At 36.0% G+C, this 25,469-nt stretch overlaps 1 protein-coding gene across 2 annotated transcripts in view; it reads right to left on the reverse strand.

Annotated features, from left to right (window-relative positions):
• Positions 1-1,520: 1,520 nt before the first annotated feature.
• The window catches only part of PLSCR5 (phospholipid scramblase family member 5), a 29,566-nt gene continuing 5,617 nt past the window's right edge, over positions 1,521-25,469 (reverse strand). The window contains exons 2-8 of one of the 2 annotated variants that reach the window (XM_008066675.2): positions 24,236-24,381; positions 19,277-19,319; positions 17,338-17,558; positions 14,805-14,966; positions 12,681-12,842; positions 10,020-10,102; positions 1,521-1,638 (exon numbers count right to left, since the gene is read on the reverse strand). In XM_008066675.2, the coding sequence (XP_008064866.1) occupies positions 10,064-10,102; positions 12,681-12,842; positions 14,805-14,966; positions 17,338-17,558; positions 19,277-19,319; positions 24,236-24,381 (773 nt within the window). In that variant the 3' untranslated portion in view covers positions 1,521-1,638; positions 10,020-10,063. Of the gene's footprint in view, positions 1,639-9,828; positions 9,933-10,019; positions 10,103-12,680; positions 12,843-14,804; positions 14,967-17,337; positions 17,559-19,276; positions 19,320-24,199; positions 24,382-25,469 lie in introns of those variants that run through there. The other variant, XM_008066674.1, reaches the window with a different exon arrangement.

Below are 25,469 nucleotides of genomic sequence, written 5' to 3' on the forward strand. Positions count from 1 at the left end.
ATGAATAATTGCATACCTGTGTTTCTACCATAGCAAATAATAATTTTAACCTTTTCATATTCTTCTCTTTTCCTGCCTCTCTCTCTCTCTCTCACACACACACACACACACACATACACACAGAGATCCTCTCTCTCATACACACTCACACACACACACATACACACGCAGAAAAGTTAAGAGAGGGAGAGAGAGAGAAAATGAGAGAGAGAGAGAGAGAGAGAGAGAGAGAGAGAAGACATTTAACCTCTGTGGTTGATACTGACGAAAGGTAGTTTGAAAATGTACTCACCAAAAACAAGTGGCTCCATATTGGCGAATGTTTCCCTAAACAGAGTTTATTGAATGATTATTCAATGAATATATAATCATTTATTTATTAACTTATTGCTTTGGAAATACACATTTATCATACATTAACTTTTCATATAGAGTAAGCATCATTATAATTCTGCCAAAGTTTTGGGGTATTGGTTTTTAAAAAAATTTCTACTAAGAATCAAACTGTCTTACTTCCTGTGGTTCTTCTATATGTATTCTGAGAAGCCGTAGGAGCTAGTAGTGCACCCGAAATTTGGTTGCCAACAACCAGGAAGACACATATTCCTATTTATAATTGCATGTCTATTTCTTCCAACTGTGTTTTGTAGGCCAGAATAACCTCCTTCATTAAGGTCACCTGACTAAGTTAAACTCAAGAACAACCCCAGGGAAGAGTTTTCACAAGAAACATGTGTCATTCTGAATTTGATCACAATCATATGGTTTTCTTTGGAGTTAGATCTGGAAGCTTATACTTCTTTCAAATTTTTAGTTTCACTGTTGAAGAGAAAAGTTAGGTCATGCTTGTGAAAGTGTGAACTGCAAATTAAAAATACTTTGAGTAGGCCTACATCCTGGCTATCATTCTTTTAAACACATATCTAAAAAAATTAATATGATTTTTCGGTGATTTGCATACTTGTGCTTCTGCAACAGCAAATATGAAAGTATAAAATCTAACATTCCCCACTTGTCTCGTCTCTCTCTCTCTTTCTTTCTCCTACACACACACACATACACACACACACACACACACACTCCATATGAAGTTGTTTTTGATTTTACAAGAAGTGAATCATAGTTCTGTACACTTGTACAACATAATTTGCTTTTTCTCTGCCTGCTATATTATAGATATCTTTCATTTTACCTATCATCTATCTATCTATCCATCCATCCATCTATCTATCATCTATCTATTTTCATCTTCACCATCTATCTATCATCATCCATTTATCTATTCTACCATCCATCTAACAATCTCATTTTAAGAAAAAGAATTCCATTCAATGTGTGAATCATAATGTATTAGATCATTCATCATTGTTGAGCACTTTACGCACGTAAGTATAGTCTTTTTACAGATACTGTGATTTAGTAGAAAAATCTGAGAGCACAAAGTAGAAGAAAGTTATTTCATTTTTCTACTTCTTGTTTGCTAAGTCTGAAGAGACCTATATACACGGAGGACATATACATGGAGGCTGTACCTGCTCATCTCCAATGTTATGTACAATAGAAACCCTCAATTTTCTTGTGAAGTCTAACTCAGGTCATTTGTATGTGTGGAAGTGCTTTGAAATACTCTGAAGAATCCTAAAAATGAGGTCAAACCACTGTTATTATTGTTATTTTGCAACCTTTCAGCACAGTTGAAACATGGGTTAAAGAGGATTGACTAGAGATCCGTGCAGGGATCCCAGAGGGCCATTACTGTTTTAAAAAGGAATTTGGGAGTCTCCTTTCAATTATGTTTGTTCTTTGTGGTTGCTTTTAACTATTTGATAAGCCAGTGTTACCCAATTTCCTCAGAAAAATAGGAATATGTGCATTTACTATGTTATGGAGATTGACCCCTTGATCCAGTCTGCTTATTAAAAATGGTAATTACTAAACTTTGGGGGTATACATCATGCGTCAATAAAAATAGTCTGTTTCTTGGTTGATGAGTAACATACAACCAATTTCACCCTCGTGCGTACAAAATAAATGTGTTTTCTTTCCCAGATTGCAGAAAGAACAAAGTGAATACTCTATGGAAATTTGTATTTCTATGATTCTGCGTGTATAGCTAAGCACCATAATAATGTGGGGTGGTGCTGCCATCTGCAGCATCAAAGACTTATTGAAAGTGTAAATTACCTATACATATGCACTGGATTTTGAACAATTTGTTTATTTAAAAAAGTAAAGACTATTAAATTTCTCTATTAGTCCTTCTAGGTATTTTCTGCTGCTAGGCTTCAACATACTTAAACATATATTTGAAAACATTCAACAATACTTAAGAATATGATATAGATGCCAAAATAAAGACTGATTATATATATATCAGTTGGAGTCTCTCTCTCTGTGTGTGTGTGTGTGTGTGTGTGTGTGTATATATATTTGAGTTGGAGTCTCACTCTGTCGCCCAGGCTGGAGTGCAGTGGCACACTCACAGCCACCCCAGCGTCGACGTGCTGGGCTCCAGCGATCCTTCCGTCTCAGCTTTCCAAGTAGCTCAAACTACAGGCACATGCTACCAAGCCCGGCTCATTTTTGATTTATTGTAAACAAGAGGTCTTGCCAAGTTGCCTGGGCTGGTCTCAAACCAGCAAGCTCAGGCAATCCACTCATCTCGGCCTTCCAAAATGCTGGGATTACAGGCTGAGCCATCACACTCAGCCAAGAATAATATTATATTTGCTGATCAATTGGCTATGCTAAAATTAATTGAGAAAAGCCAATAAAATGGTAGACTAAAGTAGCCTTATGGTTTGTTAATATCAGGAAATATTTTAAGAATCTTTTATGTTTAACCATTTTCAAAAAATATTTTGAATATGGTCAGGCGCGGTGGCTCATGCCTATAATCCCAGCACTTTGGGAGGCCGAGGTGAAAGGATTGCCTGAGCCCGTGGGTTGGAGACCAGTCTGGGCAACTTGGCGAGACCTCATCTCTATAATGAAAAAAAAAAAAATTAGCCAGGCATGGTGGTATGTGCCTGTAGTTCCTGCTACTTGGAAGGCTGAGGCAGAAGGATTGTTTGAGCACAGCAGGTTGAGGCTGTGGTTTTCGGGAGTGTGCCACTGCCCTCCAGTCTGGGTGACAGGGTGAGACTCCAACTCAAACAAACAAACAAACAAACAAAAAGCACCAAAAACTCACATATAATTTAAGCATTTTCTCAAAGAGATTTTTTTCAGACTTACACATTGGTTGCATCATCTATTATATGGAATAATAACCACAAAGATATCTGCAAAAATGATACTACAGATAAACTGTGGATGAAAGATTTTAAGTTGTTTTATGTTGCTTTTTCAAATAGAGATAGCACATAATATTTTGAGAGAATTTTGATGAGAATAATATTAATTCAGGTGTTAAAGAAATGGAAATATCTCTCCCCTAGGTTTCTGAATTCTCATTCTATGTTGTTTGAAAAGTTCTTTTCCTTATTGACATTTTCTGTCCACTCATATTCTCATTCCAGAAGGTAGACAAAAAGCTAACAGCTCTGTAAAATCTAGCAAGTTACTTAACCTTTTTGAGCATTGATTTCTTCATCTATACCTTTGGGCTTATATTAATCATTTTGTGTGTCACACTGAAATTAGATAAGAAATGTATATAAGAAGTCTAGTCCAATGTCTTACAAGGCTCATTCATGCTAGGTTTTATATATTTATAAAGCAAAGTTTGATCAGGTTTTAGTTTTGTTTCAGGCAAAATATCATATTTTAATATTTGAATTCTCTTATCGTTCCATTGTATTGACCTTTAAAAACCAGGTAATTCTACTTTAGTGGAAAATGCTTAGAAATGCATTTTTGATTATTCTGCTAATAATATTTGGCAGACAGTCATAATATAGAGCCTCAGTCAGTCAAACCTACTGTGGTTTTCTCCTCTTTTTTAGCAATATTTTAATAAATTTATTTTTAATAAATTATAGATGTATCAAATTATTCAATTTGAACTATATTAGCTCTGTGATGCCTAAATGTAACATCTGGGCAGTTAGAATGACTGATAATATGTTTCACTAAATATATGTATTTCCCACTTGTCACAGCATAAAAAACAGAAAAAATGTATTTATGTTTAGAGAAGTTTTATTAAAAAGGACTTTTTCTTCTAAGACAAGCAAAACAAAATGTAAGGATAAAGGATAAACATCAAAGTTTATAGAAGAAAAACTGCTTAGAGAAGTCAAAATATTATAAATGAGAAATTCATTTGCCCCTAATTTTAACAATTAAAAAAACTATGACATAGAACTGCACAAACAAGAATAAAAGTAACTTGTGAAGTATTAAAAGTTCATGTAATCTCTTTTTATATTCGTTTACATAATAAAATATAGCAAATCTACAAATATATGTCCATAAGCCTCTAGTTAAGTTTCAAATGAATTAGAATTTTAGCTGCTATATATGCTATCTGGGCTATAACTTGAGTCTTCAGAGTGTCTATCAAAACCTGTCTTTTGTAGGGAAATCTGATCCATCTGAAGAGTTTTAGTTTCCTTCCTTCAGGATATTATGAGTTAGGAAAGATATTCCAGTTTTTTCCCCCTTAATACTTGTTTCATTAAGACTCAGTTTCTGAGTTTCAATCTAGTTTCTAAATAATTTCCAAAGCCCCCAGAGGATGCTTTGGCCAAGTACAGACAATGTACCTAAGTCCAGGAGAAGAAAATACTAGTTGAATCATGTTCTAGCACCATTACTTGGAGAGTACCTGGGGCACACTTGAGTAGGAAGGTGCGTCCTTTTTGCTTTTTTTTTTTTTTTTCCGGTTAAGAAGAGAGTCTGACCCCATTAAGCACATCCTGATCTCATATAGCCTCTTATTCCTGGTGCTAACTGCTATGTTTTTCATTTCTATTCCTTTTATGTGTGTGTGCTATGTTCTTGGTTTAGGATGTTCTCCTAGACATACACTTCCTAGCTTCGATCCCACCTAGTATGGAGGACACATATTGAACTCAAGTGTTGTTTGTTACCTACTCTCCAGGGTTTCTACCTCCCACTCTAATGGTATTGAGTGTTTCCTCTTTTGTGCCTTTCACTAAATTGTACCTGTTTTGGTCAGTAGTACGGCTACATCTTGACTTTTCCACAGCAAAAACTAGAGCTTGACAGAAACTGGAATTTTTTTTTTTTTTTGCGTCAGTGTCTCTCTCTGCCACCCAGGCTGGAATGTATGTCATGATCATGGCTCACTGTAGCCTCAACCTCCTAGGCTCAGGGGATGGATCCTTCTGCTTCAGCCTCCCGAGCAGCTGGGTACAGCCGCATGCTTCAATGCCCGGCTAAGTTTTCTGATTTTTTGAAGAGGTGAGATCTTGTTATGTTGCCTAGTCCGATTTCAAACTCCTGAGCTCAAGTGATCCTCCTGCCTTGGCCTCCCAAAGTGCTGGGATTATAGGCATGAGACAAAGTGCCTGGCCAGAAACTGTGACTTGATACTAGAGTCCTCAATATTCTTTTTCATTCCATATCTAATCAAATGTCAGGTTTTGTCACTCTCTTTCCCAAACCTTGCCTCGCAAGACTCTTTAGGACCTAACTCCTGGCTACTTTTCCCCAGCAGCTCCTATCTCTCCCTCTTATTTACTATACTCCTATCACACAGGCTCCCTGTGCTTCACAGACTTGTCCGACATGCTCTTGACTCAGAGCCCTGGCACTTGCTTTCTCATCTGCCTGGAACTTGCTTGTTCCAAATATTCTAAAGTCTTGCTTCCCTTTCTCTGGCTTATTCTCCAGTGTAACAGCAGCTCTAATTCGATGTATTTACCCATACCTTACAAAACCAGCTTTCCTTTGTCTGAGCAAGTCATACATTCAGCCTATTGTTTTAGGTATTGTGTGGTAGACTCTTTGATTGAGGGTCTCCTTTTTTTTTTTTTTTTTTTGAGTTGGAGTCTCACTCTGTCACTAGACTGGAGTACAGTGGCCACTCCCGGCCATCGCAGCCTCGACCTGCTGGGCTCCGGCTATCCTTCCGCCTCAGCCTTCCAAGTAGCCGGAATTACAGGCGCGTGCTACCACGCCCAGCTGATTTTTTGATTTATTGTAGAGATGAGGTCTCGCTGCCCAGGCGGGTCTCGAACCCGCGGGCTCAGGCAATCCACTCACCTCAGCCTCCCAAAGGCGCGGGATTACAGGCTGAGCCACCGAGCCTGACTGATGGTCTCCTTTGATTACATTATACTGCTGTTGTCTGTTGGCTTATTACCCACTCTATTAGCTGTAAGCTCCACAAGGGATGTACCTTGTTGCTTTTGTGTACTGCTATGACTAAGTGCTGACATTAGTGCCTAGGACAGTATATACACCCCACAAATATTTGTTGAAGGATGTTTAGAGTAGAAACAGTGTACTATTGAACATAATATTCCCAGTCTCTAATATAAAGCCTACTACATACACATAATTTTATACAATATTAGCTAAATAAATGAAGAATGTGCTCAAGAGATCTATTGTACAACACTGTGACTATAGTTAATAAAAATGTTTTGTATTCTTGAAAACTGCTAAGAGAGATTTTAAGTGTTCTCAACACAAAAAATGATATGTGAGATAATGCATATGTCAATTAGCTTAACTTAATCATTCTACAATGTACACATATTTCAATACATCATGTTGCAAATGATAAATATATGCAATTTTTAATTTGTCAATTAAAAATAAATAAATAAAAATGAATGAATTAACTCATTGTCCATGTATTTTCCAAAATAATTTTAGGGATATCTTTGATGTAAATCAGAAATTATTCAGGTCTCTATCAGCCAGATAGTTCTCATAAACTCATCCCTCTTTTTAGAAATATACTAGGTGAAAAGATACCCACTGACCTGTTTCTCTCTCTCTCTTTTTTTTTCGGAGTCTGGGTCTCACTCTGTAACCCAGGCTGGAGTGCAGTGGCACAATCCTGGCTCATGTCAGCCTCAAAGTACTGGGCTCAGGTGATCCTTCTGCCTCAGTCTCCTGGGTACCTGTGACCACAGGTGTGTGCTACTTTTTAAAATTTTTTTTGTAAAGATGAGGTCTTGCTATGTTGTACAGGCTTATCTAAAACTTCTGTGTCAAGCAGGTCCCCTGCCTCGGCCTCTCAAATTGCTGGGATTACCAGCATAAGCCACCGTGACTGGCTGACATCTCTTTTTGGAAGAGATGTCCAAATTCAGTGTTGAAAACTTAACCCATACTCTTTCTTCCCAAACCACTTCCTCGTGTAATGTTTCCTGTTAGCACTGTTAGCAAGTGGCATAGACCAGAAATCCCCTTTCTTTGCATCTCCATTTTCAACTCAGCATCAAGTAATGTTGATTTTACCTCCTAAATGTATCTTGAATCTGTTCACTTCTCCTTCTTTCCATGACTGCCACATTAATTCAAGCTACATTAGCTGTCACCAAAACCACCACAGTAACCTACTTATTGGTCGTGAGCATCCTCTCTCACCAATCTAATCACCAATCTAATCTCTAATCAGTCACTTCTCTCTTTGTAAGCTTTTACCAGATTCTTTGCTAATAGGACAAAGTCTGAAATCTTTAACATGGTCCAAGAGGCCCTATTCATCCTTATCTTATAGCACATTCCACCTCACTGTCTGAACTTTAGTCACTGGCTTTGTCCAGTCACTTGAAACTGTGAGGTCTTCTTCCCGCATCACAGAATTTTTACAAATGTGAATCTCACAGCCTAAAACATTCTCCTAGCCACTCTTTACTCTTTCTGTACATATCAAATCGAACATCACTCCTTTTGCCATATTAAAATGCAGCATTAACAAATGATCTTTCTTGCCCTGCTGTGAAAGTCTCGGCCACTGTTGTTATGCTATTGGTTACAAAAACCTTTCAGTTTTAAAAATTAAAAGTAAAAGATGAGAGAAGATATGAAAGCAGGATTATCTTTAGGAAGAAAATTTGGACCATGAAGCAGGGGTGCAGGTTGGGAAGGAAGAAAAATAGGTGTTCAGACAGTCTTCCATGTACTGCTTGATTTTCCTTGTTATTATTTCATTTTGTTACTCCAACAAGAATTCATATAAAAGCATGATTCCCAGAATGTGGTAAGTCCTCAGAAAATGTTAGCTGTTGTACTCCATTTTATTAGTTAATAAATATCAGCTTTAAAGCTGGGCTCAGGTGGCTCAGCCTGTAATCCCGCGCTTTGGGAGGCTGAGGTGAGTGGATTGCCTGAGCCCGCGGGTTCGAGACCTGCCCGAGCAACTTGGTGAGACCTCGTCTCTACAATAAATCAAAAATCAACCGGGCGTGGTAGCGCGTGCCTGTAATTCCGGCTACTCGGAAGACTGAGACGGAAGGATCGCCGGAGCCCAGCAGGTCGAGGCTGCGGTGGCCAGGAGCGGCCACTGCACTCCAGTCTGGGCGAAAGAGTGAGACTCCCATTCAAAAAAAAAAAAAAAAAAAAAATCAGCTTTAAAAACGCCATTTTCTTTAACTGGCAATTTTTAATATTTATTTGTTTGTTTGTTTATTTATTGACTCAGGGGCTCATTCTGTCTCTCAAACTGAAGAGCAGTGGCACCATTACAGCTCACCGCAGCCTCAAATTTCTGGGCTCAAACGATCCTCCTACCTCAGCTTCTTGAGTAGCTGGAACTATAGGAATGTGGCATGCCTGACTAATTTTTTGATTTTGTGTGTGTGTGTGTAAATGAGCACATTGCTAGACTGTTCTAGACCTCCTGGGCTCAGGAAATCCACTAGCCTTGGCCTGCCAATGTGCTTATTACAAGTGTGAGCCACCATGCCCGGCCTCTTTAGCTGGTTATGGATCATACATTACACACACTTAAACTGAAATAGGTTATGGGGAAAGGGAGTAAATGCTGAGTTCCCTTTTACCATCACCATTGCTCTGCAAGGTAACATGGGGAACCTGAGGAGATTGCACAAGATTGTAAGTTTAAGGTTGCAAAACTAGACTCAAGGTGATGTTTGTCACACACAGGCCTTTGTTTCCTTCTATGACCTCTTGGTTCCCAGCATGGAGGTGATACTAAGTACACTGAAGAAATAGATGGTATGACTGGGAGAAAGGTTTATGTGCTTTTGAAATATAGTATTTTTTGGTGGTTTAATACCTAAGTTATTCTGTCTCAAATACAAGATTTTTTATAGTTTGGTTTTTTTTTTTTGCTTTTTATGTCCTGGGGTTATCCATTTTCAGAACCTTAGATTTCTTAATTGATTAAACTTTCACTTCAAAAGATAAAATTCCTGCTAGATAACACTGTTTTTACTAACTTATAAGTCTATTTATATGTTTATTTAATATCTGGCCTAAGTAGATATTTACAGTACACTTTGGTTTATAAACATTGGTTTCCTTATGGAATGTAACTGTGCCTCTTGCCACTAGAATGAGTTGATAGCATCTATCTTCCTCCTCATCTTTAGACATATTATTTACCCAACTTTCAACTTTTCCAAGACAAAGTAAAAATATATCTCACTACAATGAGAAAATTAATAAACAAAGTAAAAAGAGTCTACTTTTGAAAAAATATTTTAGAAATTCAGTTCTTTTGATTAGTAACCAACCTTAGTACCAGAAATACTTCAAAGTGTTCTCTAAACATTGAATTTTCATCAGTGATGCTGCAAGCCCTAGTTCTCATCTTTCATGCTTACCATTGCAATAACTTCAAAAGGATAAAAAGAAAGAATGGTAATCTCTCAAAGCAACCTTGTGCTCAAGCCAGTAATCGCGTATTTAGCTATCATGCATTCACAACTAGATAATTGCCTCATTAAATTATGTTTTAATAAATACAATAATTAACATTTTGTTACAAAAAAGCAAATACCCAAACCATTCAGAAATGAAATCCAGAGCCCAAGGGATTTCTAGAAGAAAATGAAAAAGAATTAGATAGCGTCAAATATAGACATCTTCAAAGGGAAACAGATCATTTAAACTTGCTTTTTACTTACTGAAATATGTTCTGCATATTTTATTGTTTTCATTATCTTGCTTGTTATAATCCAGCCAGTGAATGTTCAAAGAACATAAAATCCTACAAATAAATAAACTGAATATGAGTGAATTTACAAAAAGGCAACAATTAAGATCAAGAGTCTGACATGGAAGCTTTGATTATGTAAAGCAATTATATTTCCAGTGGTGTTCCAGCAACATATGATTATCAGCAGCAGGAAAATGGAAAAGTTTTAAGCTTCATGATACTTTCATGTTTAATTTTCAGAGTGTAAGTAACTTGGAAACCTTATCTGAATCAGCATGGTATTATCAGTCAAAATTGTAAGTGATCAACATTTTGCAGAATTAGATTGTAAGCATTCTGGGTCAGTGCAAGAAGTTGTAATAGATACCTACCCTTGAACAAAAAAATTAGATTTATCATCGCATACAATGTGGTCAGCAATTAGCTAGTTATCTGAGGAAATGCTGAAAACTATACTAGGCAGAACTTGGAGATTAGAGTGTGAGTGGGAGGTGTAGCTTGTGAAGTGGTTGCCTAGAACCAGAAGAGACCACAAATTAGGTTGCATTTGTGGATTTTGTTGTTTAGATCAGGGAGTATCATTACACCAATAGCTTTCTAAAGCTCTCTTGTCAGGAGAAAATGAAACAGAGACAGTATTTAAAATTTAAAAACATAATTTTCCTATCAATTTATATGTAGAGGAAAGTAATTCATCTTGGTAGTACATGTGAAAAAATTGTTTTAAAACCTATATTGACAAAAAGGCGCAAGTGTTTTATGATATGATGGTAAAAAGAAAAATTAAAAAATGAGTGGGAGATGTTAGTTATTCTCTGTGAAAATATTTCTTCCTTAGATGCTGGAATTTAAAAGTTATCCTTTTAGATGATTGGGGGTGTTATCTAGATCAGTGCTTCTTAAATTTATAGTGCACAGAGGAATCACCTGGGGCTCATCTGGGATGGAATTTAAGATTCTGCACTTGGAACAAGCTTTTAGAAGGTGCAGATGCTGCACTTTGCACCACATTTGGAGTTGAACCTAGATCAACCTTGATATTCCTACAACCTTTATTAAGCCTAGATTCCATCAGTCTCTCAAAAGCATGGATTAAAAAATACTTTTTTCCCCAGAAGAACATGTGTTTTAGAGGAATTTTAAAAATGATTAATAATAAAAACCTGTAATGTTTAAGATATAGAAAACTATAGTTCCAGTTTTGACAGTACATTTTGTCATCAGCCTGTTACATGGAATGGATGGGTAGGGCAGATTAAAGATGATCTGTTTTTTAATGTAAACATTCAGTGTGGAACTTAATCAGAAAGGCAAAATGAAGGTCATAGGGAAAGAGAGAGTGTGTGTGTGTGTGTGTGTGTGTGTGTGTGTGTGTGTGTGTGTGCGCGCGCGCGCGCGCGGGCAGGGGTTGGTGCTGAAGTGCAGAATAATCGAAAATGGGAAGAATGAGCAAAGGAAGGTTGACAAGTTGAAAGCACTGCCAAGTGGACAGAGGAGAATTGGGACTAGAAGAAATATTAGGTGACAAGCAAGGTTGGCGGAATTGGTTAGATTTGTAGATGAAATTGGGAATTGAGGGTAAGTGACAACTTAGTGAGTATAAAAACCCAGCACTCTGCAGGTATTAATTCTACTTTCTGCCAGTGAGAGTCCAGTAAGTTAAAATATTAACAATTCCTCTAAAGTCCTGGAGAAGTAGGTCTAATATATATGTATATGTATTTCTCTATTAAACTCTAAATTTCTGTTGGTGGTCATCAGTAGATAATTTTTAGTTCATACATTTCCTAAGAGTCTTTGCAAGAGACTCAGTGGATAGTGCTAGTTTTATTCCACAGGGGCATGCATTAACATAACCCTAAGATTTAGGCTCTTGAAACCCTGGAAAACAATAAATATGGAGAAGAACTTACATTCCTATAAAAATTCCATGAGTTTTTGTGGGTGCATTGAAAATGGCAGACAAAGAGGTAGATATTAGAGGGGAAATTAGGAACAAAGATAGCCAAGTGTTTTGGCACAGGTATTGCTTTACTTTTGTCCTATCATCAATCTCCATATATCAAAGAAGAAAAGGTTTTCCACAAAATTGTAAGTTGGAAAGGAAGTACAAGGACATAATATCTTTGTAACAATAGCAACTGATAACTATTAAATAATCGTGCTGTCTTACGTATCTATGTACATATTGCAAAGGCAAAAAGGCTCACTTTTCATATTCTGAATATCCCTGAGCTCAATGTTAAGCAATTTGCCAGTTCTGATCTTTACCTGGGATAAATCATGTGAGATTTATATTTGCATATTTTTTGAAGTGAAAATATACCAAACATCTTAATTAAGGTTGAAAGCAAAGGGAGATTTGGTTTTTGAGGAAATAATGAGTGGGATGTAATGGGGCATTAGTCTTTGAGGAAGAGGGGAGATGAGATCACCAGAGAGGGGTTGCCTGATAAAAATGTAGGCTTCTAAATGCTGATTTCTGAAGAAGGTTGATTCCAAACTGCCCTCTTACGCATAAAACATACTCTTTGGGGATAAAAACTGTGAAAATAGAAGTGGCTCTATAGTAATTGACAAACAAGAAGGAGAAAAATAAGTCACACATACCCTCTGTGATCATACTTACAAAAAGAAAACAAGCCCCAATCAATGCTGCTTTGACTGTCACATCTAAATCCACAGGAACGTGAATTCCAAAGTTGTCAGCATTTGTGAAGACATTATTTACAAATCCTGACCAATACTTTGAAATCTTCCCAATTGTAAGCTTTTCATTAATGGTTTTCACCTTTGAAAAGAAAAGAAGAAATATTTAACATTTGAAGGTGAAAAAGTTGTCTTACATTTCAGACCATGGTTACTTGATGGACAATTTGAATTATTTTATTCACTATCTCCAAATACAATGTCATGTTATTCATCCATTATATAACCATAGGTTTGTAGATTTAACTTTCCAGTTCACTCTTCAGAAATTTTGTTCTTCTGAGTTTCTAATCCGTTATAATTCCTGTTTTCCTTTTTGTAGGCAGGTGGAGACTGTAACTAAATAATTAAGGCCTGGCTACCACAAGATGGCAGCAGGTACATAGTTCAACTGTGTGATTGTGCCATGAAGATAATTCCTTTACCTGATTGTCCATATCTTAAGCCTGAATTCTCTATTTAAAAAACTATAAAAGAAGATATAGCTTAAAAGATTTTAGAATGAATTACATTTATTTCTAGGTATAATTTGTAAACCTAATTTCTATTGCTGAAGATTTTATCATTATTAAAACATTTAAATATTATCAACTATAGTTAAATCACATATTTCTATTATATTCAAACACTGATTAGGTCATTCCTTTCTAACTAATCTTTAATCCTATTTTTACATTAAATAACCCTCTGGGCTAAGGTACCACACAGGAAGTCAAGACCAATTTGACATCATAGTCTATCAATCCTTCTCAGCTAGAAGGAGGCCCCATTTCAACTTTATCAACTATTTGTTTGCCTACCATGTTTCCCAGCCTGATACTGAAAGTGATTCAATATAAACTTTCATTTTTTGTATGGTGTCAAAAGATAGAAAACAGAGTAACTTAGGACATCTCTACACCACGAATACCGAAACTCTTATGTTGAAGTTCTCCTCAATCATATCACTCTTAGGAAAGCCATGTACATCCTTTGGGATTGAAACAGCTTAGTTTGCGAAACTGACATTGTATTCTATGAGAATGGTGTTCCCTGAAGTCCTGAAAACTGCATGTCATAAGTGGGATATATGAAAGAATAAAAAATAAATATATACTTTAAATTAGACCATCTCCTCTACCCAAGATGCATGTCTAGGAGATGCTGTAAATATAGTTTATATTACTACAGACTGAATTTGCAACTATGTATTATATTTTAACAATCAGTTTACACAAATATGAGAGTAGATTGCTTTACAAAACTAATTTAGCAAGTCTTAAGAAGGTGACTTTAAAATTAGTGATATTTTAATAGAATGTGCTTTTGAAATGAGATCTGAAATGGAATATGCAACCACCCCCTATCAGTAACAAGATATATAATTTAGGTGGTTCTAAACCATAAATATTTTCTTTATACCACGTGCACTATCATTCTACATATACCAAACACACTAAAAATTGAACGCACTATTTTTCAAAATCATAGAATATTGATTATCTAAACAAGGCAAAGTTATATATACACAAAAAGATTGTTCTTCAAAGAGAGACACATTTAAAATAACAAGACATTTACTTTTTTTTTTTTTTTTTTGAGAAAGCAGGATTTATTGAGAGGACAGAAAAGGTCCCACAGTGGAGGGATCTGATGGGGTTGCCTGACATTTACTGTTTTAAGCAAGGAGGTATAGTCTTTTTTCCCTAAAACACATAAAGTTATATTTAGATAAATATACTTTCAGAAAAAGTTTCATTTGATAATCATTATATTCAATTTGTTAAAATTACTTTGAAAAATACTTGCACTGGTCTATGACAGATATCTTAGCCAAGTTAGTACATTTTTGTAATATTATTTTTAAAAAATCTTGAACTCAGTGTCTCTGGAATTATAAATTCTTATTCTTGGCATGTACAATATGGGCTTATTATATTATTTCACAAATAAGTCATTTTCTAAATTTATTTGAGATTATATGGATTTGAACACTTTACAAATTGAATTATGTTGCAAAAAATTAGGATCTGAATGAGAATGTCCTTCATTTTGTCAATCATACCTCAAAATCCACATCGCCAAAACAACCACATGTTGCACAAGGACCAACAATTTTCAAAATATCTTCTTTGTTTGCATTTTGGATTGTGAATTTAGGCAGAAAGGGGTGCCACTTCTGTGCAACATAACCAACTATAGTACCCGGAGGGGCTTGGATTTCTAACTGTAACAAGAGATAACAAAATAAAAATTTTAAAGGTTATCATATTTTAATTTTACTATAAAGTCAATTTACCTCAAAACAATATACTGTTATTGAATCATTTTTAGATTCTACAATCATTCTAAATATCTACTTTTAAGGATACAAAGCAGTGCGTTGAAAAAATATATTTTATAAAAAAAAGGAATTTACTGTGTAAATATATTTTGGCACTATGAACTAAAAGAAGATCTGCCCAGGACTATCTTTTGACCCCAGGACACCGACTTCTTTGCCATTTTATCCCAGGTACCACAACAATTGGTCAACCACTGATGCTGTTCCTATGCAGTAACTCATATCTATCCCCTCTCAGTTGTAGCCACAAAACACATCTATTAGCTGGGCTCGGTGGCTCAGCCTGTAATCCCACGATTTGGGAGGCCGAGGTGAGTGAATTGCCTGAGCCCGCGGGTTCGAGACCGCCCGGGCCAACTTGGCGAGACCTCATCTCTACAATAAATAAACAAAAATTAGCCGGTCATGGTAGAGAGCGCCTGTACTGGCTACTTGGAAGGCTGAGGCGGAAGGATCGCCAGAGCCCAGCGAGTTGAGGCTGCGGTGGCCGGGAGCAGCCACTGCACTCCAGTCTGGGTGACAGAGTGAGACTCCAACTCAAAAAAAACAAAAACAACAACAACAACAACAACAACAAAAAACATCTATGTCAAGCCTTTTTCAGTTTTTGAGTGTTCATAAGGTTTTTTTCTCTTTAGATCGCAAACTCTCCATTTCTCTATGTTTAATTAAAAACAAATACTTCTTATGGAGCTAAAGTTATTAAACATCAATTTGATTGTTGGTTCATGTCTTACAAACTGTTAGATTAGTGGTTGCATTTTTGCATTTTCAGGCATTAGTTTTCACCCTTACCTATTTTTTTATGCTTACATATTTATACCTGCTAAATCAAATCTGTTGTAAGGTAAGTTAGTGGTGGGTGCAAATTAAAAAAAAAAAGGTTTCTTTTAAACCAAGCCATTTCTCCATCATCTGATCTGATTTTACTTTTTCCTATTGAGTTCATAGCCTTATGTGTATGTCTGTAGTGTTCTTGAATCGACAATGGTGGTTTCAATTAGATGCTTAGAACTATATAGATTTGTTCTGGGATCACTTTAAAGTAACTGGCTTGTTTTGACCAAATTAAAAAATTACGAATGGGTATCAAGATACATCTTATGTTTAATTTGTGATATAGGCTTACTAGTAAATAAAATATCATTATCATACATTTTCAAATGGGCATTGTCTATTATTATACCATCTTGGGGCACACTAATATTAAATAGCCTCAGTTTATAGATAGAAATTCTTGGGCTTCAGGTATGAGTTCCTGAGAAGTCTTATCACTTAGTCTGGTGCTTGGATATAAATAGTTGGAGAATTCGCTTCAATATATTGTTAGAAACTTCTCTAAATTTTGTTCGTATATATTTTCATCACCTTAAGAACAGGCCTTATACACAGGTCTTCAGAACTCCTGGATTAAGTTCCATCTCTAGTATTCATATTTCTGGTTGTGTGATCATGGCCAAGTCACCTCTACTCTTTCCTTGACTGTAAAATGTAGAGAGTAAAACCTGCTCTTCCAGCTCATACAGCTGTCATGATATCAAAGCCAGTAAAGTAAATGAGAGTTGTGTGTCAATTTAATGGAAGTGAGTCAATAAAAGCTATTATTATAGGTCTATTAAATATTAATACAAATCTATGGTATATTAAAATAAAATAATGGAATTATTCCCTCTAGAACAACACCACCGTCTTTTTTTAAAGATCATTGGTTCTTGCAGAATTTATTTCTTTGCAGCTGAATAACATCATCTTTGTGAAACCTTGAGACTTGTCATAAATGGGTAAATGCAATGTGAGATGCTGCACTAAGTAATAAGACCTAACCAAGAGAACATCTTGGAGAAGTTTAGCATCCCTTAGCACTTCCTGGACTTTGTTACAGTTAGAGAGGACAAAGGGTATGTTTTCCAAGTGGTGGGACTTGTAGACATCACAATTACATGGGTAATACAGAGATTCAGGAGTTGTTTCTCATTTACACAACGCATGAGCTGTCTTCACCAATTAACATCATGGAAACCACCATGGTTTTTGGTTGGAAAGAAAAAAAAATAGTGAATCACCAAATTCTCAAGCTGTTCTGATCCTAAAGGGGCAACATGATAATTCAAACAATCGAAACCTTTATTGACCCATAGCTCCAGATACAATCTATTTAAAGAAATAATTGCTAATTTCTTTCTCTCTTCCTTCCTCCCTCCCTTCCTTCTTTCTTTCCTTCTTTCCAAAAAGACACCCAGAGCCAGTGACTTACCTCTTGCAGATAGCAAGGGCACCAGCAGCTGTTACACCTCAAGGGCCTATTTACTGTAATCACCTCTTGACCTGAGTTATCTGTGATCCTCAGGGTGCAAGATCGCAGCGTGGAACAGAAAGTACGATTGAAGCAGATGCTTTCCTCCACTGCAAAGTAAATTCTTTGTCCCAAGCTGTTTTTAATCTCATATTTGTTGGAGGTCTCAGTGCCAAGTATCACTAATGGAGCAAAAAAGAATTCATAAAATAATTTTTTTTTGCTTAATCTTTGTGTGTGTGTGTGTGTGTGTGTGTGTGTGTGTGTGTATGTGACAGGTTCTCACTCTGTCACTCAGGTCGGAGTGCAGGAGCATGATTACTGCTCACCGCAGCTTCAACCTCTTGGGCTATGGTGATCCCTCAACCTCAGCTCCCTAACTAGTTGGGACTTTAGACGCAGTCACCATGCCCAGCTAATTTTTAAATTTGTATCAAAATCTTTAAATAAGTAAAAGGCGGGGTCATTAAAAGAAAAACCAAGTGACTGATTGTAGAGTATATGGTATCTTCTTCACAGAATCTATTTTCATGCACTAAATTTTGAAGACTTAGCCATGAAAATAGAACTGTTGAGAACAAAGTTATAGAACGAACTAATTTTGATTCCAGATTTATGACCTACTTGTAGTATCATGTAGTATCACTTTGCAATAAAGAACCAATGCTGTAATGAAAAGAAATCTATTAATTAAATGATAATTCTATTATTGTTATGTAAGTTATTGGGACAACTTACAGTGATACTAATAATTTTGTCTAAAACCTCTATCTGGTAATATATCTATAGTGGCATGCTATCCTGCTATCTATTTCGATTTTGACATATTTTTAGGAATAATATAGAACATTATAAGCAGAAAACACTCAAGTAATTTGAATCCAGTTAGTCAGTCTTGTTCATATGTAAATTGTTAAATGATTTGCCTATTTGGTGAATTACTGTTAAAGTGATAAAAGAGTGGCATTTTGTCTTCATGGGTTTTTGTTATTTATTTTCAACTTTGACTTACATTTTTTAAATTATTAAGAAATTTAAATGATTAGAATCCATGGAAGTGATCAAATCCCTTTAATTATTCTAAGACTAAATATAACATCAGAATTTTAAAGGCAATAGCTGGATGTGGTGGCTCACACCTGTAATTCTAGCACTTTGGGAGGATGAGGCAGGAGGATTGCTTGAGGTCAGGAGTTTGAGACCAGGCTGGGCAACAAAGCAAGATGCCAGTCTTTACAAAAATTATAAAAATTAGCTGGGCATGCTGGCAAATATCTGTAGTCCCAGCTACTTAGCAAGCTGAGGCAGGCGGATCACTTGAGCCCAAGAGTTTGAGGCTGGGGTGAGCCAGGTTAGTGTCACAGCATGCCAAATTAATGGCAGTATTACCAGACTTAGAGAATCTTATGCTTTTTAAAATCTAAATCAGAATAATACTTTTACTTACAGCTTTTATTTTATTTTATTTTATTTATTTATTTTTTCTGAGTTGGAGTCTCACTCGGTCGCCCAGACTGGAGTGCAGTGGCCGCTCCCGGCCACCGCAGCCTCGACCTGCTGGGCTCCGGCGATCCTTCCGCCTCAGCCTTCCAAGTAGCTGGAATTACAGGCATGCGCTACCACGCCCGGCTGATTTTTTGATTTATTGTAGAGATGAGGTCTCGCCAAGTTGCCCAGGCGGGTCTCGAACCCGCGGGTTCAGGCAATCCACTCACGTCAGCCTCCCAAAGCGCGGGATTACAGGCTGAGCCACCGAGCCTGGCTCAGCTTTTATTTTAAAAAGTAGACCTAGTGCTCTTTTTGATCTAATTCTATTCTGCACAAATAACTTTATTGTTTATAATATGTTTAGATGTAGAGAAACTTCAGTATTAATAAATGCAGAATATAATGTACTTACTTCCAAGAAGCTCCACCTGCTGGTGTATAATTATCAGGTCTAACTGTTAAAAGATGACATAAAGGAAATAAAAAGTATTACATCACAGCACCTTGAAAACCTTTGGAGATATTATAATTTTTTTTTTTTTTTTTTGGAGTCTCACTCTGTCACCCAGACTGGAGTGCAGTGGCCACTCCTGGCCATCGCAGCCTCGACCTGCTGGGCTCCAGCGATCCTTCTGCCTCAGCCTTCCAAGTAGCTGGAACTACAGGCACGCGCTACCACTCCCGGCTCATTTTTTATTTTATTGTAGAGATGAGGTCTCGCCAAGTTGCCCAGGCGGGTCTCGAACCCGCAGGTTCAGGCAATCCACTCACCTCAGCCTCACAGAAGCGTGGGAGGCAACCACCAAGCCCGGCAACGAGATATTACTATTAAACTATTTACTACACTAGATAAAGTTAGGTGATCTTCACCTCCTCTATTAGGAAAACGGTTGAAAACAGCTCACATTTTATAAGGCAAAAGAAAATAAAATGTGTTTGATTCAAGTAAAAATTCACAAGAACTCTGAAAACTTCAAGGCAGATTTGCCCAAGTATAAGAATAGGAATAATGGTTAACTTCATGTTAATTCTCTCTGTGATAATGAGAAATTAGAGTAGATCTTGAAAACTGGAGTTTGAGATTTTAAAATAATCTCTGAAAAATAATGCCTAAGATGCTTTAACATTCCTGATTTTTTTTTTTTTTAAGAAATTAAACAACAAAATAATGATTTGAACGTCTGGCTTTTCCTTTCGACCCTTCCCTTACTATAATGTCATTCTGTCATACTGCAACTCATTCCTCTCGGTGATGAAATATCTTTATTGAAGCTGAAAGGATATTCTATAAATTTTTCTCATTCGCACTTTCCTTTGAACTAGAAAAAAATGAAATGCTGTTGATGCCTACAAAATACCATTTTAAGCAGAACAAATGTTATGTCACAGAATGTATAACATAACATTTGCCCTATGTAATTAAAAATGAAGTTAAGTTAGAGATAAAGTATCCACAGATAGTTGAGAAATGACTGCATTAAAAAGTATATAATGCAAACTATTTTTTGGAAAGGAAATTAGAAGGATGAGTTCTTAGAATAAAATTTATTTGTGTTTATTTTTCATTTGATATTCAGTACTTGAAGATCCACTAAGGCAAAAGCATGAGCACTGAATATGCTGCTGATCAATGTATTTTCTAATGCTCCATTTTTAATTTTGCCTTAAAATTTTCTTTACTTTAATGACCCTTCGTGTTAATAAACTCACCAGTAACTGTTAAATCGAGCCAGTCATTACTAAAATGTGGTACTGATCCCAGAAAATTTGAAGTTACATTATTTCCTTCATTTTCCTTGTATTTCTTGAGGTGGAGGTCAAACTGATATCTTTTCCTCTATTTCAGTCTTATTATTGACCAGGTGTGGTGGCTTATGCTTGTAATCCCACAACTTTAGGAGGCCAAGGCAGAGAACTGCTTGAGCCCAGGAGTTTAAGACCAGCCTGGGCAACACAGTGAGGCCTTGTTTCTAAAAAAAAACAAAAAATATCAGCGGGGAATGGTGGTGTGTAGCTACAGTTCCAACTACTCATGAGGCTGAGGAAGATTGCCTGAGCCCAGGAGGTCAAGGCTGCAGTGCCACTTCACTCCAGCCTGGGCAACAGAGTAAGACATTGACTCAAAAAACAAAAATAATAAAATAAATCTTATTATCGATAAAAGAATACATGGGGCATCTTTATGTAAGATTTACAAAATATTCTTCCAAAAATAATTTATGATCTGAGGTATTCCAAAATCTATATGAACAATTATGACAAAGGCTTTAAAAAAATTAGAATGAATCTTTTGTAGTGGATAGCATTAATTGTTTTCTTTTGAGAAAAACAGAGTGTTATGGAAAAAGAAGGGGTACGCCTCTGAAAGGATATGATAATCAGTAGATATGTATAGAAGGAACGTAGAGATGGATATCTATAGGGTCAAGTCTTGAAATTTAGTCTTGAAATTTAGAAATTAACACTTGAGATCCACCTCACGATGAAAAAGAAGTAATATCCCTCTAATATTCAACAATAGCAATTGTTTACTGAATGACTACCATCAGTAGTCACTGTGCTAGAGATATTTTGACAAAGTGTCTGATTTAATCCTCACAAAAATGCAGAGAGAGAGAGAGAGAGAGAGAGAGAGAGAGAGAGAGAGAGATTCATTTTATATGTAAGGAAATAAATCTAGAGAAATTATGTCATTTGCCCAAGATCATAGGGCTAGTAAATGGTCATTGATTTTGACATGCTTTCTACTCTGTTATTTTACTGACAACACTACACTAAACTTAGGAAATAAGTCATCTTAGGTGACAATATGGAACTTGAGTGCCTTTCCTCCCTATTTTCTTTACTCTTATACTCACCTCATATTGTGTAATAATATTTAATTTGCTTTCTGTGGGCAAATCTCCTGAATTTGAGGCTCTTGTTTTTGGTTGTTCTTGTAGTTTCTTCTCAGTAACCTCGAGCCACTTATACACCATGGTCAAATGGGCCTTTTTCAACTTTTTCTATTGATTGGTAGACTAGAAATTGCCGAAAAGTTTAAACAGACTGAGTTACATATTTAGGTATCAGGGCAAGTGAAGCACTCCTTAAGTTTGAGAGCTGTAGAAATGAAAATACAAGGACAGCCTTCGATATACAGCTTAAGAATTAATTTTTAAAATCAGATTTACAGGTATCAGCGATTCCATTTACCATATGTATTTCAAAATAAAGTGTATATTTACATGTTTTTGCAGACTTTAACTATCTTACCTATAGGTGACTAAGCTATAATAATTAATTTTCCTTTGACATTATGGGAAGAAGTTATTGATTGTTATGAACATGTACACCTAATCTGGAAAGAATCCATTGATTTTGTTCTTAGATCTAATCTACATTTTATATATATATAAATACATATATATATTTTATATATATATAAATACACATATATATAGCTAAACATGCATACAGGTTTATTTTTAAACTTTTTATAGAAACAAGATTCTCAATAGTCATTAGACAAACTTGATTAAAAGGGAATGGGTGATTTTAAAATACTTTATTTAATTTTTTTAATTTAGGAAAATGTTATTGTGTGTTTCTCTGTTTATTGATGCATATGTTATTTCCAAATGTTCAAGATTTTATTAAATTCTTGTGGCTTTTATATAAAAGTTAACACCTAAAAATTCATTTTATATTGTGTCTCGTACAGATTCATTGTATAACACTTTAAAAATGTTCATTTATCCTTTTATATGTGCACTGCTTTAAAGCACGTAAGTGTTCTTTTAGTATAAAGTTAGTAAATTATCTTTCCCTTAGGAAATATGCAACAATTGGTGGCATATTTTTGTTTTCTGAGAAAGATTAGGAAAAGTTTATTTTTGGAAAAATTTATTTTAGAACTGAAACCAATGGGCTCATATCTCTATTTATGGAATGTAAAAAAATGTATTCATGTCAAGCATCTGGCTCCGGGTGTGTCATCATTCATGGATGGAAGAAGAATATGTGATGACCATATGTGATCATCAAACCTCAGCCCTCTGGCACTGGTATATCACTTTTATACTTGGCAAAACCTTGTCTGACAACATTTTCAAACAGCTTGCAGCAGTTAATCAACTCTAGTCAGCTATTACAGCTGATCCTTTCTGCAGATGGAAGATGGTAGGTTCGCTTTTCCAGCTCTTTTACATATCTCCCTGAGCTCTCCAGTCTCTGAAGTACATTTGTCTGCCAGTGGGTTTCTGGAGAAGGCATCTGCAATTATAAACATTTTCCTAGGAACATATGCTGCATGCAGCTTAAACCCTATCAGGCATAACAGAAATCTCTTGTACCTTAAGGGAATTAACGCAGAGATTTGATTTTGATAAAGGAGATAGACTTTATAGTTTGAAAGAATGCCAAACAAGCTGAAAATTGCAGCAGATGTGCTGACATCTCAATATCAGTGTATTTCTAATCTTTTGTAGGATAAACTACAAAAGCAATGATAATATACAAACATGAATAGCAATAGCTGTTTATGTGCCTTATAATTCAGATGGCAATATTTTTGATTGATTTACTATAAGGCTTGAATCCCTGCCCACCCTACAATAACTAGAACAGTGAGACTATACCGAATAGCAATATGATCTTTCCAGCAAATTGGCCTGGAGATGGAGCAGTATCAGGAAACAGCAATGTTCACTTAACTTGCTTTCTCTTCTATTTCTGTCCTCCTTTTAATATTCAGTTGAAGGTGCTGAACTCTAAGAACATTGCAGCAATCTCTCCCAGGTATTTTGAACCATAACAATCTTTCTCTCCTTTTACACCTGAGCAAATTACAACCATGTGTTTACCTGTCGTTTATAAGCAGACTTGCACTTTATTATTAACTTTTTATTTTTGTCTTACCAATTATGTGCAGAATGTTTGAGTGAGAGGCACTAGGTTTCATGCTTTTTATATGCCTTGAGTATAGCAGGTACTCAATAAATATTTTTTAATTAAATAGGTGACTAGACATATTAGAGAATTCCTTGAGGATAAATTTGCTGACACCTTGAGCAATGGACAGGAAGTAGATAAATGCTAAACAGCTCTATCAAAAATATTTAGTCTTGTCACTCGGTCAAATAAGGAAAATAAAATGAGTGTAAAAGAAACAAATTTCTTCCTAAATAGTAGAAATTCATAAAGTCAATATTTTATGATTTTATTTTTTATAATACCTTTTTCACTCCAGTAAATTATGGGTTGAAGTCTTTCAATCTTGGTTGAAAAGCAAGAAACTAAGTTTGTATTAATTTTAGGGAGGAAATGTGTGTAGGAATATAAAGATAAGAAACACCTGGCTTAAATATTCGAGACCAGGAGGGAGACTGACTGTTGGCAGGAAACTGGTTGGCGGAGGGAGTCTCGCGGGCCATACTTGGTTCCCTGGGTTGTTAGATGAGGCAGGAAGACTTTGATCTGGGTCTGGAGCTCCAGGAAGAAAACCAGGCAGACCTCGACTTCTTTGGTTCTGAGCATCTGCAAGAAAATGAAAATCCCAACCCACATTTAACTTTAGGCCCTACCATGTAGTTCTTCTTAAAATATTTGTTACTTCTTAATTCAGAGAGAGTCTCATTTTAGTTTAGTGTCCTTTCCTTTTTTTTTTTTTTGAGTTGGAGTCTCACTCTGTCGCCCAGGCTGGAGTGCAGTGGCGCACTCACAGCCACCCCAGCATCGACCTGCTGGGCTCGGTGATCCTTCCGCCTCAGCCTTCCAAGTAGCTGGAACTACAGGTGCATTCTATTATGCCCTGCTAATTTTTGTTTTTTGGATTGATTGTAGAGATGAGGGCTCACCAATTTGCCCGGGCTGGCCTTGAACCCGTGGGCTCAGTGAATCCACTCTCCTCAAGTCTCCCAAAGTGCTGGGATTACAGGGTGAGCCACCGAACCCAGCCCATTTTTACTGGTCACTGACACTACCGCCTGACCACAAGGTTAGAAAAAAATAAATGTGGAAGACTGCTGATAGTAGTTGCGGGAAAAGGTTGAATAATTTGGCTAAAATAAATGACTTAGATAATATGTATATAGAGACTTATACAGATTTATTTATATATACTATATATTTATATAATATATAAAATGTATTTACTTTAAAGCAAGTAACATCTGTTCAAAGACATAAAGGGTTATAAACTCAAAAGAAAAATAAATGATAACAGGTACCAGATACTCTGTCTTCATTAAAGACTAATCTTAGACTTAGGTTTTTAATCACAATATATATATTTTTTACTTTATTTTATTATAGAGGTTAGGATCCAAGTCTGGATTGGGCACACATAAATAATGTATGTGTGGATGAATTTTGGGCCTTTCTGATTGTTTTTCAAGGCATATTCTCCCTTTCCCAAATCGTATGGTGGTGCCTCAGAGTTTCTGAGAGTATGTTTTATCAATCATACTGTTATGGTCAATTTAATTCAGTCGTTCTTTTACTTTAGGCTTTATCAGAGTCACCTGGAGGATTTGTTAAAACACGGATTGCTGTTGTGAATAGACCTTGAGAAATTATTATAATACTGTAAGAAAAGGATTAGCGTTAGTGGGAAACTGTGGGGG

Source organism: Carlito syrichta, unplaced genomic scaffold (assembly GCF_000164805.1).
Source record: "Carlito syrichta isolate Samal-C Ts95f unplaced genomic scaffold, Tarsius_syrichta-2.0.1 Scaffold309086, whole genome shotgun sequence".
Classification (NCBI taxonomy): domain Eukaryota; kingdom Metazoa; phylum Chordata; class Mammalia; order Primates; family Tarsiidae; genus Carlito; species Carlito syrichta.